Source organism: Halictus rubicundus, chromosome 18 (genome assembly GCF_050948215.1).
Source record: "Halictus rubicundus isolate RS-2024b chromosome 18, iyHalRubi1_principal, whole genome shotgun sequence".
Classification (NCBI taxonomy): domain Eukaryota; kingdom Metazoa; phylum Arthropoda; class Insecta; order Hymenoptera; family Halictidae; genus Halictus; species Halictus rubicundus.
In genome coordinates, this window is record NC_135166.1 from 7,079,737 (window position 1) to 7,097,181 (window position 17,445).

A 17,445-nucleotide genomic window follows, 5' to 3' on the forward strand; every position below is an offset into this window, starting at 1 on the left:
CGCGAAGTTATGGTCGAGATGAGGAGCGCGCGAGCGTCGGGGTGCTGCGAACGACTCTGCAGGGCCCGCGGAAATTCCCAGCCACAGGAATCTCCGCAGCGGGGCCGCACAAAATCATCAATAACGTCCTCATTACCGAGATCGGCTTTCCGTCGATTAAGAAAAAATAGAGGCCGTGAAGGACGATGGGGAAGGCAGCACGCGATAGAACAAGGGGCGACCGGGCTGAGGGGGAGGGCCGGGGATCGTGGTCGTCTTATCCCGAGGGAGACGAGGGCAACACGGGAAACCAATTAGCCGAGGAACGCCGCCACCGTGCCACTAGATATGAGTCCGAGGCTTCGTACCGTATTCGCTGCCGGTTTGACCGCGTTGTTACCGGCGGTCTGGCTCCCGTTATCGTTACCTGCGAACCCCGTAGACGCAGCGTAAACCTGGCTCGATCGACGTCGCTTAAAATCCTCTTCCTTCTGCCAGCCTCGAGATTACCGGCTTTATATGTCCCCTTCTTCTTCGTCTTCTTCTTCTTCTTCTGCTTCGTCTTCTTCTCCTCCGCCTCTTTCCTCCACGAGGATTCTCCGTTTCTCACGGCACGGCGGATGAGACGTTTCGACTCATCGAGTAATAGCAATTGTTATCTGCGCTCCCATGCAAGCCATTTATTTGCTGCTTATCTCTCTAACTCTACAGTTCTATTTCCTGCAGAACGACTTTCGAACTCCAAATTAATCTTAGTCGAAGAGGTTAGAACTCTGTTTGTTACGGTTCCGCACTGTGCAGCGATTTCTCTATATATGTCGCCAAGGCCTCGATGATAAACGTCGGGAAATTATCCGCACTACCGCTAAAGGCCTCGGACGCTGAGGAGTGCAAACGTAAGGATACATGACGCTGGCAAGACCCTTGTTGTTGACATATATCGAGAATTCACTGTACTTGTTATGACCTGCTCTGGTCAATCTTTAATAATTCCACAAAGAAATGACGTTAATATTTTTATCATAGATTGATTGTTATCGATGACCGGCTTACACACGTTCTGTTTGCACACGCGTACTCTGTATATGGTACAGTGTCTACAATACTTTCTAGTTCCGGAAACACCTTTCGTTAGCTCTTGTCCGACTCTTCGGCAAGCTCGACAAGATAGGTTGTAACTGAAACATAAAACAGTGAAAGCTTCAGAAGGATATTGTTGTGTTTAAACGATTAAAATCATTGAGAAAAGAAGTCTATCGTGTCTTTCAATCGACGGAGAAACTGTGAACAATGCCTAAGGATCAGCAGCTACCACGTACTTGGCTCTTCAACGTTAAGATTCTTCGATTCGACGGAGGATGACTTGAGCACTCCAAATGAATCATGATCAGAAGGTGCAATGTTTGCTGATTTCGAAGACACCTTTCGTTAGTCGCCGGCTACTTTCGACAGGGAACCGTTTAAACGTTTAATTAATCCCATGAATCTAAATCGCCTCGATCATCGATTAAGATATATTTGTACGCTGTCGTGCGGAAGATTAAAGAGTTTTCGACACCGGGCGGGAGTCGTCGGCCGGGCGATTATTGGAATTTCGTAAAAATAGCTGTCGGGCCGTGATTCAGTGTTCCCGACGATCTCCGCTGGCCGATTCCGATCGCCGCAGGAACCGACGACAACCGACCGGATCCGACCCGATCCGGCGCGACGCGACGCGGCAGGAACGGCGCATTGTAAATCGAGGAATTCGATTTCGAAATCGACGACGCAGGATCCCGGTTTTTCGTCGCGGTTTTTGAGCGGAGCTCGAATCATTTGGAAGTCTAATTTATACGGCGACCAAATTAAAACGAACACGTCGCGCCGGGGAACGCGTCTGCAAATCTCCGTCGAGGCCCGACGTCTCGAGGAGGACAGAAGATCCCCGGGTCCTCGAGGAAAAGGGAGTGAGGCATATTGTGATTAGGCAGGAATGTTGATTACATCCATCAGCTGGTCGAGTGTTGGCCCACCCTTCCTCGCTGAACCTTCTTGAAGCGTTCGCTTGACCCAGAGCCTCGAGTCCTCTTCAGCTCTTTCTCTCTCTCTCTCTCTCTCTCTCTCTCTCTCTCTCTCTCTCTCTCTCTCTCTCTCTCCCTCTAGTCGAAGTCCTGCTCGAGTGGATCGTACAAACTCCCGCACGATTAAGTTCCATGAAAATTGAACTCGCTCGACAACGCTGACAAAGTCTCTCGTACCCGTGAACGAGCTCGGAACGTCAGCCCGCGCTTCAGCTGACCTACCGACGACGACTGTCAATCGGTAATTGCTCTGGTATTCGTCACTCTCGCTTCCTCGTCGCTTGCTGACGCAATTGTCGACGATAAGGAAACGAACGCTATAGACTAACGCGTGAGCAGAGATCAGCCTGACTCCGGGGCAGTGTCGCCAGATCAGGGGAATTGACTCGAATTCAGGGGAATACAGTTACCCTCTCCCTGTCATTACCGGATTAGTCACGTGACATTGTGGAGCATGCACGACAGAGACAAAACGCGTCACGTGACCGGGTCGTGGCGGAAGCGTGGGGGAACGGCGTCGTAGAAGGGGAAGGTAGAGTGGGGAGACGAGTGTTAATGTGGCGACACTGCTCCGAGGAAACAGAAGCCACCAAAACACATTTTTGTGGAGAGCATTTACAAAATGGAGAGTGTTTGTTCTTCAGATTTGGTGTGGGATAGGCGTCTTTCTTTTTTCTTAAACGTCATATAGTCTGGACACACCTGAAGATATTCAACGCGTCCTCGTCGAAGGCTAGAACCAAACTGTTCTAACGAAAAGAGAAGGCTGTCGATAGCGAGCAGACTGCGGATTTTATGCATTTATGACAACAATGAGTAGAGCGAATGCAAAGCAACGAAGGCATTTAAAGAGTTTAAAAATCTGTTGGACTTTTTCAACTCGTTGAAATTATTCAGAAAACATATAAGTGTCCATGTGTAGCTCCTGTAGCTTGCAATTGATACAATTTTTATTTTGCCTAAATATCCGCACTCTAATAATGCGTTACATTGGACGAACACGATCCGTGCGAATCCCGTGTTTTGTTCATTTCCAGTCACTGGAACTAAGATATAAATGACGGCGAGCAATTTGATGAAGTTTCCGTATATTAAAAGTTATGTCATCGCCCCTGGCTGGCAGCGGAGGCAGCAAATTAAGATAGTCCTTCATCGTTGTTGCCTGAAATCTGTTCTTTCTCCGGCAGAGCGTCGCTCCCGGGAGCAAAAAGTGCTCGGCCGGGTCCGCTCCAGATGTATCGCGCGAACAAAGCGCTCTATAACTCAACCGTTAGAGTTGCTAATGGTTGTCAGAGAGCGGCGCCGCATTAAATCCCCAAAGCCAGCGAGCAAATCCTCCAACCCCCAAGAATCCGAACACGGTGTTCGCGGCAGCGACGTGTCTAGAATTCCATTACCAAGGAAATGTAAATATAATTGTGCCGTGCTGACATAACGGTAAGATAGTCGTTCGCGCGGAGGCGCTGCCTCCGCAATAAATCGTAATTTATGATCGCGGGCAAGGCAGGCCGGTATCGTCGAGAAATTCAAGACTGCGCCGGACAGGGAACCCGGTGACTGCTCTTCAGGCTCGGCGGAGGATCTCGACGTTGCCCTCGACCCTCGCTATCGGTGCCTGTGCCCGCCTCCTCTTCGACGATCCGAGAAACAGCCCGGAGAAGCCGCGACCGATCGCGCCTCCGCCTCGATGGCCATACTTATGCTTTCTCGCTTCCATAATCTCGTTGGACGCTCTCCTCTTTCTCGTCCACTCGCGCGACGCCTCTACGTTTCCCTCTCTTTCGGTCCAGCACCATTCTTCGCGCGCAACGCTCTCCTCTTCGCTTCTTCGCGTGCTCTTACCCTCTCTCTCTCTCTTTGTCTCTCTTGGTTTCTCGCCTCCGTTGCTCTTCGGATCGTTCATCGATGTCCCGCCGCTTTTCTCCGAGCGCCAATAAATTAATTGCGGAGATTTACGTATCTCGCCCGTAAACCAGTCAGCGAGACTAATGCCCGGCCGCTAATTACATAATTATACGGCATTATGTTACGACGACCAATTAATACGTGGGTACAATGACTCGGAGGCGCGCTTGCTTGCTTGCTCGCCTGCTTACTCGCTCGCGCGTTTTGCTTACTCGTTCGCTCGCTCGCTCGCGCGTAAGTCATCGGCTCGCGATCGCCGCGCGATACACACCGGCGCGGCGCATCGCGGCGCCACTTCGCCACCGGGATTGTAATTTATCGTCGTTGACGCCGTGGTCGGCCGACTATCATTCGTCTTCCTCCCGGGACCCGCGATCGGACACCAGACTCCGGACGACTTTCGAACCTTGAACTTTCCGTGCAACCGACGAACCATGCGTTTCGCGCCTCCGGAGGAACTTTCTCTCGTTCAGACCAGGCCCGTTGATTTACTCCCGTTGCATACTCGCGCCTCCTGCAGTCGTTAATTGAAAAAGAAAGGCGGTAATAAGCTAATCGAGCCTCCCAGCCGCAGAGTCGCGAGAACCGGAGGTGATTACGAAGAGAGAATTCTGGGACGTACAAACGATCACCAGAATTAGTCTACAGCTCCGTCTTTATGGATTTTAGCTTTTTATTCCTTACCTTGGAAATTAATCAACGATTATATTTAAAATCAACCCTTTGCAGATGAATATCATCGTACTACTCCTGTCAAGTCCACTTACCTAATTTTTAAGATCCGTTCTTATTTCTTCATTAACATTAAAAATGGTTTTGATGATTGTACAGATGGATATTTTCGATGCCATTACACCAATAATTATTATTAGTTACTTAGTAACGACGTATGCATCTGACACTGTAATTTAGTTCATTTCAGAACGAATAAATTAATACATCGAGTGCAAGCAATTTTATTCAGCGTGTAGTGAAAGTGGTGCACGCGACAGGGAACGTGTTAATAATTTCACGGAAGAAAAAATTATATTTATTGCGTGCTCGCATTTACTTTTGCTTCAATGTTACTTTGCGAAAGAGCAGAATTTTATTTCGACCAAAAAATGGAGGCATAACGTAGCATTGGCATTTAGTTGATTTTGTTTGAAGTCTTCGTCACGGGTCTGGCACGTTGTTGTACGGCAAGGGGGTAAATAAAACTATTCTTATCGGAATCATAAAACATATCCCGCCGCACTGAAACATAAGCTATCAGTCGAGAAGGAGTCTGTCGAATCGATTCCACGCGAGAGGAACGAACAATGAGCGTATTCTCGCTCGACAATCGGTCCACCTGAACGAACCTTGAAGAACGTCCCAGAACTCCCTTTCACCGGGTGTTGTCAGCTAGGTGCCGCCCTAATTTCGTCACCGATCACGTTTCTCTGAAATCCATGGGCCAGCATCGGTCCCCGTGGTTAGGTTCGTCGGGTTTTCCAGCGTCGCGGACGTCCATTGCGATCTGGTGTTTTTCCTCGGTGGACAGGGATGAACGAAACGCGGGGGAGTACGGGTGACAGTTGCCGGCAGGGGTGGAATATGAGATGCGGGCAACTGATTTATTTAAGGGGCAGACCAGACATCCGGTTTGTCGAATTACGCTTTAAGAGCGCCTGTAGACGGATCGTGGCGGCGGAGGCTGAGGCGAGGAGATGAGAGGAGAGGAGAGCGAGAGACGCAACGAGGTGGAACGAGAGCGCGTAGCCCGTCGACCCGTTAACCGTTTATCATTGCATCGACACAAGTCACGCAGTGGACCCTTGCTGTCCATTTAAAAAACGAAAAAGAGACGGGGCTTTAGTAGGAAGTGACGTCATCGGCGTCGATCCGCCGTGACCGGTGTCCTCGCGGCGCGGAATCTGGATCGAGACTTCGTCTCCCCTCCTCTTTGCCCTCTAACGTCGCTGTCGCTCGTTCAATCGAACGAAAATGTCGCATGAAACGCACGATGCTCGCACCAGAAATCGTTCCCAACGTTCAAACTGCCTAATGTTAAGAAAACTCGGTCTAAACTAACCTATTCGGGTTCTCCAGTTTCACCATTACAGTAGAGCCTCGCTGGTTGCACGAAACGGGACCGAAAATGCGACAAAAGTATTCTCGCTTCGGGATATTATGTAGCCACCGTAATCCTCATCAACAGATCCAGAATTTCCAACAACTCGTCCTGGCATAAACGAGATTGCAACGATCGAGGTTTTATTGTACCAAACTGCGGACCTTCGCGCGCTTCACGATTTCCAAGGACCGATTTATAAACACTGGAAATAAGGAAAAACTCGATTCCGTTATTAGAGCTTGCACTATGTTCCGAGCAAGGTAATAATCTGATTGAACACTTCGAACGATCCTACGACGCCGAGTTTTACGATACCATGAACGATATAAATGCATAAAATCCACAGTCCGATAATTACTGAGATCGTAAAGGACTTTCGTTCTAAATTATCGACTAAATCGTCCTGTTTGCACGCCCGCATTAATAAACGGTTAATCGAAAACACGGTAAACGCGTTTTCGATGCGTCGAGATTCGCTTTAAGACGGAGTAAAACGCGTATAAACGCTGTTCTGCGTTCTCGAATTATTTTATGGTGTAATTAATTAGTTTCCTCGGTTTTGAGCAGAACGTAGTTTATTGGCGTTTGACCGTTAGAAAATAGCGTGAAGGAACCTGAACGATGGGAACAGGTTTTTATGTGCGCGCGAGCGCGGTCATTGGTTATGGTTATGGTTGACGATGTGGCCGATCGAGAATATAAATCCGTTCACGTTTGGGTGACATAAGAACGTGTAATCGATTCATCCGCACGCTCGGTGTCTTCCACGCAATTACTCGATTCAAACGATTGCGGCCAACAAGATGATCTTCACCTCGAAGGTGACAATGACAACCAGCGCCCTTTGTTTCGTACTTGGTGCTAGTAGGAAGCAATCCAGCGACAACCGATGCATTATTAATGTCCCCCCTTCGCTTGTTACCGCTCTTGTACTCGCTCACTCGACGTATATCCTCTGCGTGTCCGGGACAAGTGATTGCCGAGCCGTCTAATGAAAATTAAGACGTTCGGAATGGGAATTATTTCAAGTTAATTAAACCGCGCTCGCGCAGCTCAATCGTTTAACTCCTTGGAAATCGAATTCCACCGCAAAATACCCAATAAACCCTTATTCATTTTACAATAATATGGATTCAAACACTTTCACGAGACTCATTCAAATCAACATTTCACTCCAAACTCGTTCACATCGTATAAACTCTTGCTCCGTCAATGGGCATTCGATGATCATCGGTCAATACGTTCGTTACCGGAATTAAAATAATAATACAAAGCACTATTTATGAAATATTCAAACAACTTAGCAGAAGAACTCGTGCATTCTCTGAATATTTGTGTTTCATCCATTTCTGCTTTAAACTTTAAATCAACCAGTTATGCATAACGTTGTATTTTGAAGACATGTTTTCACAACACAGACTAGTCGACACAGGGATCAGTAATTTTTCAGTGAAAATAATAAATTGGTGAGTTTTCACCGTGAGGAACGTACGAGGGTTAAACAACAATGTGTGTAAAATTCTACCACCTTCGAGTAAACTGCGGGATCGTGAACGCCACTTATCCGTGACGGTGTTAACGAACGTGTGAGCGGTTTCTGTACAATTCAAAAGAAAATTCTTCGGTTACTTTATTTTTTTGCCGTGGCTCGTTCGAGGCTTGTTGACGGTCTTCCGGTAGGTGAAGCGATAAATTAAATATGATAGTTTCTGCAATTGAATTCCAGCCAGCCGGAACACTCACTTAGGCGCAAAATCTCGATATCGATCGCGGCTCGAGGTCATAGGATAAGAATCCCGTAGCTGGTATCACGAAGCGAAATGTCTGGATATATCACGTCTGCCGGAGCAACAATGAGTGACAGCTACTCCCACATGCTGTCATAGGCGTCATCTTCGCGATAATATACCGACTCGCTCCCTCTCTCGATTGCCTGCTCTCGTATCTGGTTAAAATCGTTACACGGTCAAATCTATAGGACCTTCCTGCACGGAGACGCATAACGAGGACGTGGAACGTCGACGAGGAGACCGGTCGAGACTTCCCGACCCGGCCAGCCGTTCGTCCGGCTCTCTCTCTCTCTCTCTCTCTCTCTCTCTCTCTCTCTCTCCTCTCTTTCTCTCGTCGCGACCACTGTTATTCACCTTGGAGATGCGGCGACGAACATTGAAATTCCGCGCGGCGCGGACATTTTCTGTCGAATGGAGATATCTGATTTAAACAGCTTCACTTCGGCCACGAGAATTCGCGACCTTTCTAGCGTAGCAACCACTTCTGTTTTTCAGCTAATTTTTATCGTCCCGGCGATTCCCCCCCATCGATCTCGAATACTCGAACGATGCCAGACAAATAGGAATGCTCTCCGAGCTTCGCGTAATCTCGACACGATTTATCGTGTTAATCCTAAGATTCAACGGTCTTTATTTCTTCGTGTTTTTGCGTTTACCCTTTCCTTACATGGAATCTTGCTCCTCCTCCAAGAAATTCGTTTTTGGATTCTTCAAGAACGAAGCGTAAAACGTTTGCGATTGTCTCTTTTCTGTAGCAGTATCGACAGTGGTTCAAAAATGTTCTTTTAACTCTTAAGTACTATAGCTGTTGAAATGTCCACAATAGAAGGTCTTCCGGAGCGGTTATATTTATTGCAAGTGATAAATAAAAATTCAATCCAATTATTCTTGCTTTATAGGATAAATCTGCTTTGTTTCAGCGCCCAACCAATAGTCAGACACTTCCTGAAAACAAATTCCTATTATACATTTGCACAATGATTAGGGCCTTAAGTGCCTAACTATTGAAACATTCATCTTGTATTATTAATGAATAATGAAACACGGATGAATGGAAATTACGAGCGGTCTCGAAGTTTATAATACTTAAGCGTTAAACGACACTCCCGAGAGAAATTGCTGCGTTGCATTAACGAAAGTAATTTCTCGGATGAAAATTGATTAAGAAATCTCGGCACCGGATCACAGGCTTTCAGAAATGACGAAATACCCACCGGGCGGGTAATGCGTTAATAATTACAAAAAGGATCGATGTGGGTCGTGAGTTTCGGTGCGCGCGGCGTTGACCGTTCGAGTTCGGCTCGCAAAATCGTTTATGGATCGGCCGCGAAAGACGAGGAGCCCGGGCGGGGAACAATTAGGCCCGTTCCCGAAACCGGGCGGGCCCGATCCAGCATCGTCGATTCCTCGCACGGGTTCGCACGCGGCGCTTTGCTCGCCGTTTTTTTTTCCCCCGGAGCGGGCCAGGATCCGTGATTATCACACGGCCTACACCCGCGGAATAACCGAGCGCGAATAATTCCGGGCCGTGTCGATTTGTAGGACGCGCGCGTCGCCGAATCATTTATGCCGCGAGCATTTTCGAGGAGTGGTACGTGTGCTCCGCCTTTAATCGAGATCGAAATCGGTCGGCCGCGCCGCGCTGGTTCGTCAATGGTATTCCGTGGACGCGCAACGGGACCGTATATACTATACAGTCTTCAATATCAGTGTTAATCTTCTATGCATAATTCCATGAATTGTAGAAAATGGAGAAATACGTAGCTACATCCGACATTGGTGGTTGTGATCCTGTTTTTGCACTTCCTCTCCCAAAAGGCAACAGCTACCCTCAATTGTGCCATTATTTAGAAATAGTCATATTCGTAACGAGCGAACCGAGATTTAATAAACAGACTTAGGATATTTACGCGAAATGAGTACTTTCTACCTAAATTGCAACAAACTTTCTTAACACGTTGATTGCCATGTCACCCATATATGGGTGACGGAATTATTTGTCCAGGTTTTCAAATGAATTTTTATGTCAATATATTCATTGTAAGAAATTTGATTAGGGCCAGTAAAATGTAAGAAAGTTGGGGGACTACTCGATATCATACATTTAATTTTTTTCAGTTTTTATTTCATTGAATAACTTACTTCGATTATGTGGAATTTGTCAGGCTTCTAGTTTGGCAGTCAAGGTGTTAATATGTTGAAAATAACGTAACAGTTTTAAATTACACCTACTTATATTTGTCATAAATGCCTAAAATCCGCAGTCTAGTAATAGAAATATCTTCTCATTTTTCTCAGACTATAGTAAGTTACTACGTTTGCTAGTGAGTAAGGGGAGCTCGTATTCCCCTCTCGCGCTCGTGCGAGTAGGAGCGCGGTAGTGGGGGTAGCTGCTCGAGCATCGGCAGCCCGTGAGCCATCAGTCGCCCAGGTCTAGGAAAAAAGTTCCCCTAAAAATTGTATGAAATTACTCTGTGATTACACCAGATTCAGAAACCCGAAATGATCCTGACGCGAGCTTTTTACGCGGTCCCCAGCGAAATCGAAAGTGTTATGAACTAGCGAACGTGTTTTGTGATCATTGCTGTTTTTCTTTTTGTTACAGAGGCCACCCTCCTCGTCGCTCTCGTACCCCGGTGCAGGTGGTAACGATGATGCACGCAGTCCTGGCAGCGGGGGCACACCTGGACCCCTCAGCCAACAAGCACCCACCAGCCTGGACTCCTCGGATCCTGGTAAGTCCGAATTTTTATGAAGCAAACTGGGAGAAAGTAGATTTCACTGGTCCTCGTAAATTTCTACTTGGTTGTCTTAATTTAGGCTAAGTAAGATTGTTAGCATATGGGACTTTGATCTTGTATTCAAATGAAGAATGATTTCTGACTGTACAGGTTGGTTTTCGAAATAGCCAGCCAGCAACGTGCTAAGATCATCACCATGAAAGCTTGTTTTGGATCTTCTTCCTCTTTTAGTAGCAAGCTACTTTCTCCTACAATTATTATTGTGTGTAGTGTATATCAAGAGAAGATTCGTAGATCAAATTTTGATCTCGTTTGCGTGCAATTCCGTCTGAAGTAATCTGACAGACAATCGTCGGCCTCTTTTTCGCATAATCATCCAGAAACGTGATCAACATGTTTTCAATTTAGTTTTCGAAATAGACAGTCCCGTCGTATATTCCCCGCGAGACAATTTCATTTCGATTGAAACGGGTGGCGATGCTTTGTCATTCGTTATTACTCCATTTCCGAATTTCAATCCCCATTAATCCGTTGAAAATTATAGTTCAATCGCATCTTCTATCTCGCTAGAATCGACTCCTAGTTATTAAACTGCAAATGCTAAAGTATCGATTTTTACGGGCCAATTGATGCAATCGGAAATCGAACAAAAATTGCTTTTACCGAACGTCCAACCACCGCTCGCGTTAAAACTTTGCTTCTGCTCTCTGTTGAGAAATCCCTAAACAGCTCTGAAAACGCCTGTTTTCACGCTAAAAATATCAAATGGCTTGAATCTTCTTTTTTTAGATATTGGAAGAATTTGTTTACTAGGTACTGTACACATAATTTCTTAAAAATTGTTATTGGTCGCAATTGCAATGGAAAAAGTAAGGCCGCGATTTTTCTTTTAATATTAGAATTAGTTTACTAGGTAGTGTACACATAATTTCTTAAAAATTGTTATTGGTTGCAATTGTGATGGAAAAAGTAAGGTCACGATTTTTTTGAGATATTAGGAGAATTAGTTTACTAGGTGGTGTACACATAATTTTTTAAAAAATGTTCTTGGTCGCAATTGCGGTGACAAAAGTAAAGATCGCGATTTTTAAGTCTTTCCAACCTCTCTAATACCTAGAAAAATCTGAATCCATTTGGTCCAATTTTTAAAAGGTCCCGTTTTTAAAAGAGATGCACGAATACTTTTTCCATCAATTGTATGTAACTTCAATCGTGTAATTTTTATAAGGCGACGCATACCCGCCAGTTTTAATGGTAGGTTCGGTGGTAATGGAAAGAACGATTTGTTCGCACGTTGGCGGAACGGTTCGATCGCAGCGAGTCGTGAGAAGTTTTCGAATCGATCCGTCGACACCGATCGATAGCGACCTAAGTGGGTCTCCGCGTGGAAAGAGGCAACGTTCATGGGCTAGGCGGGCTAATGACAATATCACGCGACGAGCAACGGGTTGAGGACAATCAAGACGCGACTAGTCGAGACCCCACGGAGCTTCTGCACGCCCTTCAAATTTTACGAACACCGACGAGCGCGTCAACACCATCAAACCCGCGGCAACGCCAGCGTCGGGGCTAATGAGCAACCCGTCGCCATTGGCGTAGCAAATGCTCCATTTTTTTTTCTATTCGTCGCCCCACACATTCCGTTAAAACATTGGCGCCGATCGGATGTAATCGGCGTCTCCTAACTGGACATTCAGTTGCATTAAATGAAATCGGTACTTTCACGAAGAAAATAAAAACCGATGTCCGGTGGCCATTTGTTGTACATGTTCAAACAGTGAAATCTTTATCGAAGACTCGAAGAGTGTGCTATAAGTTTCAAACACCAGAGTTCTTGCTTCTTACGACGGCTTCGTTCATTCTTCACTGCATATTCTTTTTGTGAATGTGAATCAAGATGCCGTGCTTCGAACTTTGTCGGAATCGTGTACTTAATCTTGAATTCGACCTTGATGCGCAAACTCGGCAAAGAAAATGGTAAACAAGTAGACGCGGAAGAGGAAGAGTGTACTGTAACTATGCTGTGTAACTTCCTGGAAATTTACATCCTTGTAAACACACTTAAAGAAACGAGGATCGAACGAAGTCGCAATTCCTCGGGCCCAGTGAATTGACTTGTGTCAGCAAATCATTTGAGGTTCTTAACACTCAAAATGGCAGGTTCTAACATTTTTAATTTACGATTACGGAGATTGTAAAGACGCATCCGTGAGGAACTATTCAACATTCGGATATATATTATTAAAAAATGGCTAAAAATTTGGATCTACAAGCTCTTGTTCTTTTTATAAATTAATGCATAATAGGCTCTTTTAGTGCTGCGCAAGTAGTGTTAACCCTTTGCACTCGAAGCTATTTTAACTCCAAAACGAAACTTCCGAATATTCCTAAAATATTTCCCTATAGATTTTTTTTTCATGTGATACATACAAAAATGGTGCAATTTACTCGTACAATACTGAAGTTTTTAGTAATGATGGTCTTGCCAAGTATATCAAGGATACAAATTTGTATAATATATTGTAAGAAAATGTACCGTGTTGCTAATGACCTTTGATGTTGAAGCAACATTAAACAATTCAATTATATATATATATAAACCAATTTAATAATGTAAAAAATATTTTGAATAATGATACCGCAATTTTCAGTGGCCATTCGAGTGCTAAGGGTTAAAAATCTCTGCAAGAGCTGCAAACGCACAAAAATCGGCAGACCAGTTACAAGGATCGTCGACCGCTTCGAATGTTTTCAAAATTGTTCGCCCAGTCGATGGAACCGCCGACGAAGTCTCAGGAAATTTCCTTTGGCAGAGTTCGGTCGGACGGTGGTCGAAGGGGGCAAGAGGTTTCGCGCGGAACAAGGGGAACGATTTCGCGGTGCAGAAATCGGCGGCGGAGTCGCGCCAATGGTTAGCGCGGTCGGGTTCAGTCAGTCACCGGAGGGTATACAAGTTCACGACACCATCCCATAAAGATTCATTAAGGTCCGCCGTCTCTATATTCGCTGTGTCGTGGCAACGTTATAGAGCCGCGTGGCATGCCAGCTCTCGCCGCTTCGGTCGGCTTGTGTGCAATCGTATAGGTGTGCCTGCTTCTTCGGCTCGTCCTCCGAGTTTTCTGCGTGCGCGTGTGCGTGCGTGCAACAGAGAGTCAAAACGGTTGATCAATAACAATCAAAAGCGTGCGCTGACCTGGAGGGTGGCGGGGGGGGGGAGGTGGAGACGGAATGAATGGCTTCGGAAACGGTGCCGCGGAACGTTTAAGCCCGTCGTTGCCGTCGTCGTGTTGCGTCTCGTCTGGCCGATGGCGCTTCTCGCAGACTCCGATGAGGTGCCGCCGCTCCTACCGTCAAAATCAACTGGCAATCCGCTGCCAACAATTAGGGAAACACAACACCACAGCCATGATTTGCAGTTAATTCTTCATAACAGAATCTTTTGTCAAGTCTGAAGAAACTACAGTAGTGTACAAACCGCAGTAGTAGTTGGAGTCACTAGATTATGAAAAATTTTGCTTGAGAGGTAGTTCAGTACACTGGAAACGGTGTTCCTTCTCGTAGGCTTAACCCTTAGCACTCGAATGGCGCCACTAAAAATTGCTGTATCATTATTCAAAATATTTTTTACATTATTAAATGTGTTTGTACTTAATAAATTACTAGACACTCGGGTATTCTACGAGTAAATTACACTATTTTCGTATGTATAACATGAAAAAATATAGAAGGGAAATATTGTAGGTCAGAAGAAATGTTTCGTTTTGGAGTTAAAATAGCTGCGAGTGCAAAGGGTTAAAATTGGAGTTGTTCATTTATGTTGAATTGAACGTGAACAAATTTACTTGAGATACAGCGCGGAAGACTGCATTTGACCTAGAAAAAATGATGTGAACTATGAACAGCGTTCTTCCTTGTGGTCTTGAAATCGGAGGTACTAAATTATGGAGCACGCTGCTTGAACAAATTTCTGAAAAAGATTCCTCCAGCGATACGTCCGTCAACGTAACGTTCGTGTTAACGATTTTGCAGAGAGGGAGAGAGCGAGAAAGCGAATTCCACACGTAATTACATGCATCGCGAAGAATCGTACATTTTCCCGGGGACAGCGCGATTTCATAAATCCGTCTTGCCGTGGGTGTCATCTACCCGTAACAGCTGTGACCGCATATTTGTCGTCGGATTTAAAATTCATCGCATGAGAAACGTCGCGTTCGTGACGAGATTTCGATCGGGCTCGCGAGCCGCCGCGGTCGTATTAATTAAAGTACGTTAAACAGTAACGCAACACCTCGGATCGGCCGTCGTCGCGTTTCATGCGATCAGCACGGAATCGGCGAGCGTCGGCCTATCCGCGGGAGCATCTAGCACCGCGGCGAACTATCGCGATCGTTATCCCATTACAGCATCGGGTACAATGAAACGGTCGCGAGCGTAACATTGTTCCCTCTTCCCCGATCGCGTTCTCCGCTCGGCTCCGCTTCGATCCGCGCGCCGCGCCGGTTCGTGAGCAGATACCGATCTCTCGCGGCTGGATCTGTCGCGGGCCGCGACTCGCGGACACTTTGGTCCGCTGGGTACAATAGTGCACAGTTCACTGTCCGCTCATTTGCACGCTTAAGTGTCCGTCGCTATCCCCCCGATTCCAAATTTGATAGCGTTACCAGAGCGAGGGATTTCTGGAATGAATTGTAGGGGAAATGCTATAGTCAGAACCCGAGTGACGTCACCAAGCTATAGTGTAGTCCAGTGTTGGCATTCTTGCACTTAAGGGTCCGCATTCGGTCCCTAACTGTAGACGCTTAAGTGTGCACTGCTGTAACAGGAATTTTCGCGCGTGGAAAGTGCCCGTCGCGAGAAACACTGCCGATCCGTTGCTTTCTCCCGCGATCGAGCGGAAGCTGCTCGGCATCAAACGGAGAGCATTTTACTGCGCCGCGGAAAACGAGGGTTGACGAGACCCGATTCTCTCCAACTATCGACTCAGATTAGAGGCAACTGGTTAGAAAGTTGCTCCTGCTGACCAAATTTTCGCCGTAAAAGTAGCGCCGCCGTTTCCGAGATTCGAAAGCTACGAACACTTTTTCGATCGCGTACCCGTCATTTTAAAGTCACAGTTTCGAGCATGGTGTATTGTTTGCCCTGGGCAAAGTGTATTCAAGAAACACCTCAAAGATTACTGAGAAAATACAGTTGTTGCATCTCCGAGTTAAACGAGGTCATTAGCATTGTTGCACCTCTGGCAAAGAGTATTCGATCAAAGAAATCACATGCCCATCGTGATAATCGTTGGATTAGAAAAATAATTTTAACAACGGCACAGGCAATTGTAATGACAATACTCGTCTTGTACGAGGAAGATATTAACACAAGAGGTAGGTTTCCGTTTTCGTCGGAACATTTGGTCGGTCCGCGATCAGTTTCAGGCTCGCCCACACGCTCGAGAGGATCGTCAACCCGCGTCGCGAGCGTCCCGGTCTCGGTCGGCCGACGCGTCGAGATAGGATCGGCCGCCTCATCGAAGTTGTCACCGTCGAACAAGGCATTTGTTCGGAGCCCTTCGAAGGCTTTTCTCCGTTGTTTCGGTCAATCTATCGGCCCTTTTCGTCGTTTCCCTCTCGTCCGGAGGGCTCGTTAACGTGCCGGCTTGTTTGCCGTCAGATATCATCTTTGACGTTGCCCGTGGAACCTCCGGGCCCTAATTTCTATCGTCGTGGAGACGCCGCCGAGTTCTTCCCTTTCTCGTGTACCCCGATCGTTTCACTTGTTTCGCCGGAACTTTTCCACCAGGGAAAAATACAGCCTCGTCGGTAATGACGTGAACGAGCCGTAGACGCTGATACCAGATAACCGTGAAATTTATTCCTCTGTCTCACGGTTTTTCAGTTTCACCGCTGCACCATTCGAACTCGAAGAAATCGACTCAGCGGAAATCGTCGAATTTTCTTCGCACAGTCCCACGTGCAACTTCCGGACCGCTTAGAACGGGCCGTGCATCGAGCTTGCAAAGACGATATTATTAATTTCACTCGAAATAGCGGGAACCGTGCGATCAGGCTTCCCTTCCGCATTTAGTCAATTCCATCGCGAATTCGACCGTCCGAGTATTTTTACTGCTATCATTATTATTCACGGAAGTGTATCTACCTGGCTTCGGTCTTGTAATAGTTTTAATGCAGCTTTTCATAGCGCGGTGCGACTAAAGTTAGCGGTATCGACGGAACAGCATTCATAAAACGTTGATCCATCTCGAAATCGTACCGGTTCTATTTCCGTCCCCTCGCCTTCTAGAGGAAACCTTGGTCACGGAGCGAGGTGATTCCTTGACTTTGCGGCGAGCATTCGACCGCGCGAGAGTGGATGACGATTATTCTCTATTAATATTGTCGAAGCGCCTGTGACGCGCTCGTGTTTGCGTATAATCCCCGGGCGTCGGGGCGGAATATCTTTCCGGGACAAGCTGCAAACGCGTGTTAGCGACACGTGGGAAGAGCTCACCACGGACATTAACATATCGTGTCGCAATCGCTCGCGGATAAACACGTATACCTTCTATCCCGTCGCGAGGCTAGAGGAGAGAGATTCTATCTCGGCTGATCGATCGCGATCCGACCTCGCCGAACAAAACGTTCCGCGTTAGGAAACGTGTAGCCGTTTTCCGTGAGAACTCGTCAATTTGCCGCCGCGAAACTTTTAATCCTCGTGCACGACCTTATTCGTCCAGAATGGGTCCGCGCGCGCACCTGTCCCCGTGAAACCTGTAACGCTGGCTGCAGCAAACGGGACCAAAAATTCGTGCAAAAATCGACAGCGGTGCAACGAAAGAGGTAGCCAATCAGTTTCTACGTAGCCACCACGATCCCCACCACGAGTTC

The 17,445-nt window shown here is 46.7% G+C and overlaps 1 protein-coding gene across 6 annotated transcripts in view; it reads left to right on the top strand.

Annotated features, from left to right (window-relative positions):
- Hth (Meis homeobox homothorax) overlaps positions 1-17,445 on the top strand; it is a 617,913-nt gene that overhangs the window by 169,659 nt on the left and 430,809 nt on the right. For all 6 annotated transcript variants that reach the window (XM_076803532.1, XM_076803533.1, XM_076803536.1 and 3 more), the window contains exon 7: positions 10,438-10,567. In XM_076803532.1, the coding sequence (XP_076659647.1) occupies positions 10,438-10,567 (130 nt within the window). The remainder of the gene's footprint in view (positions 1-10,437; positions 10,568-17,445) is intronic.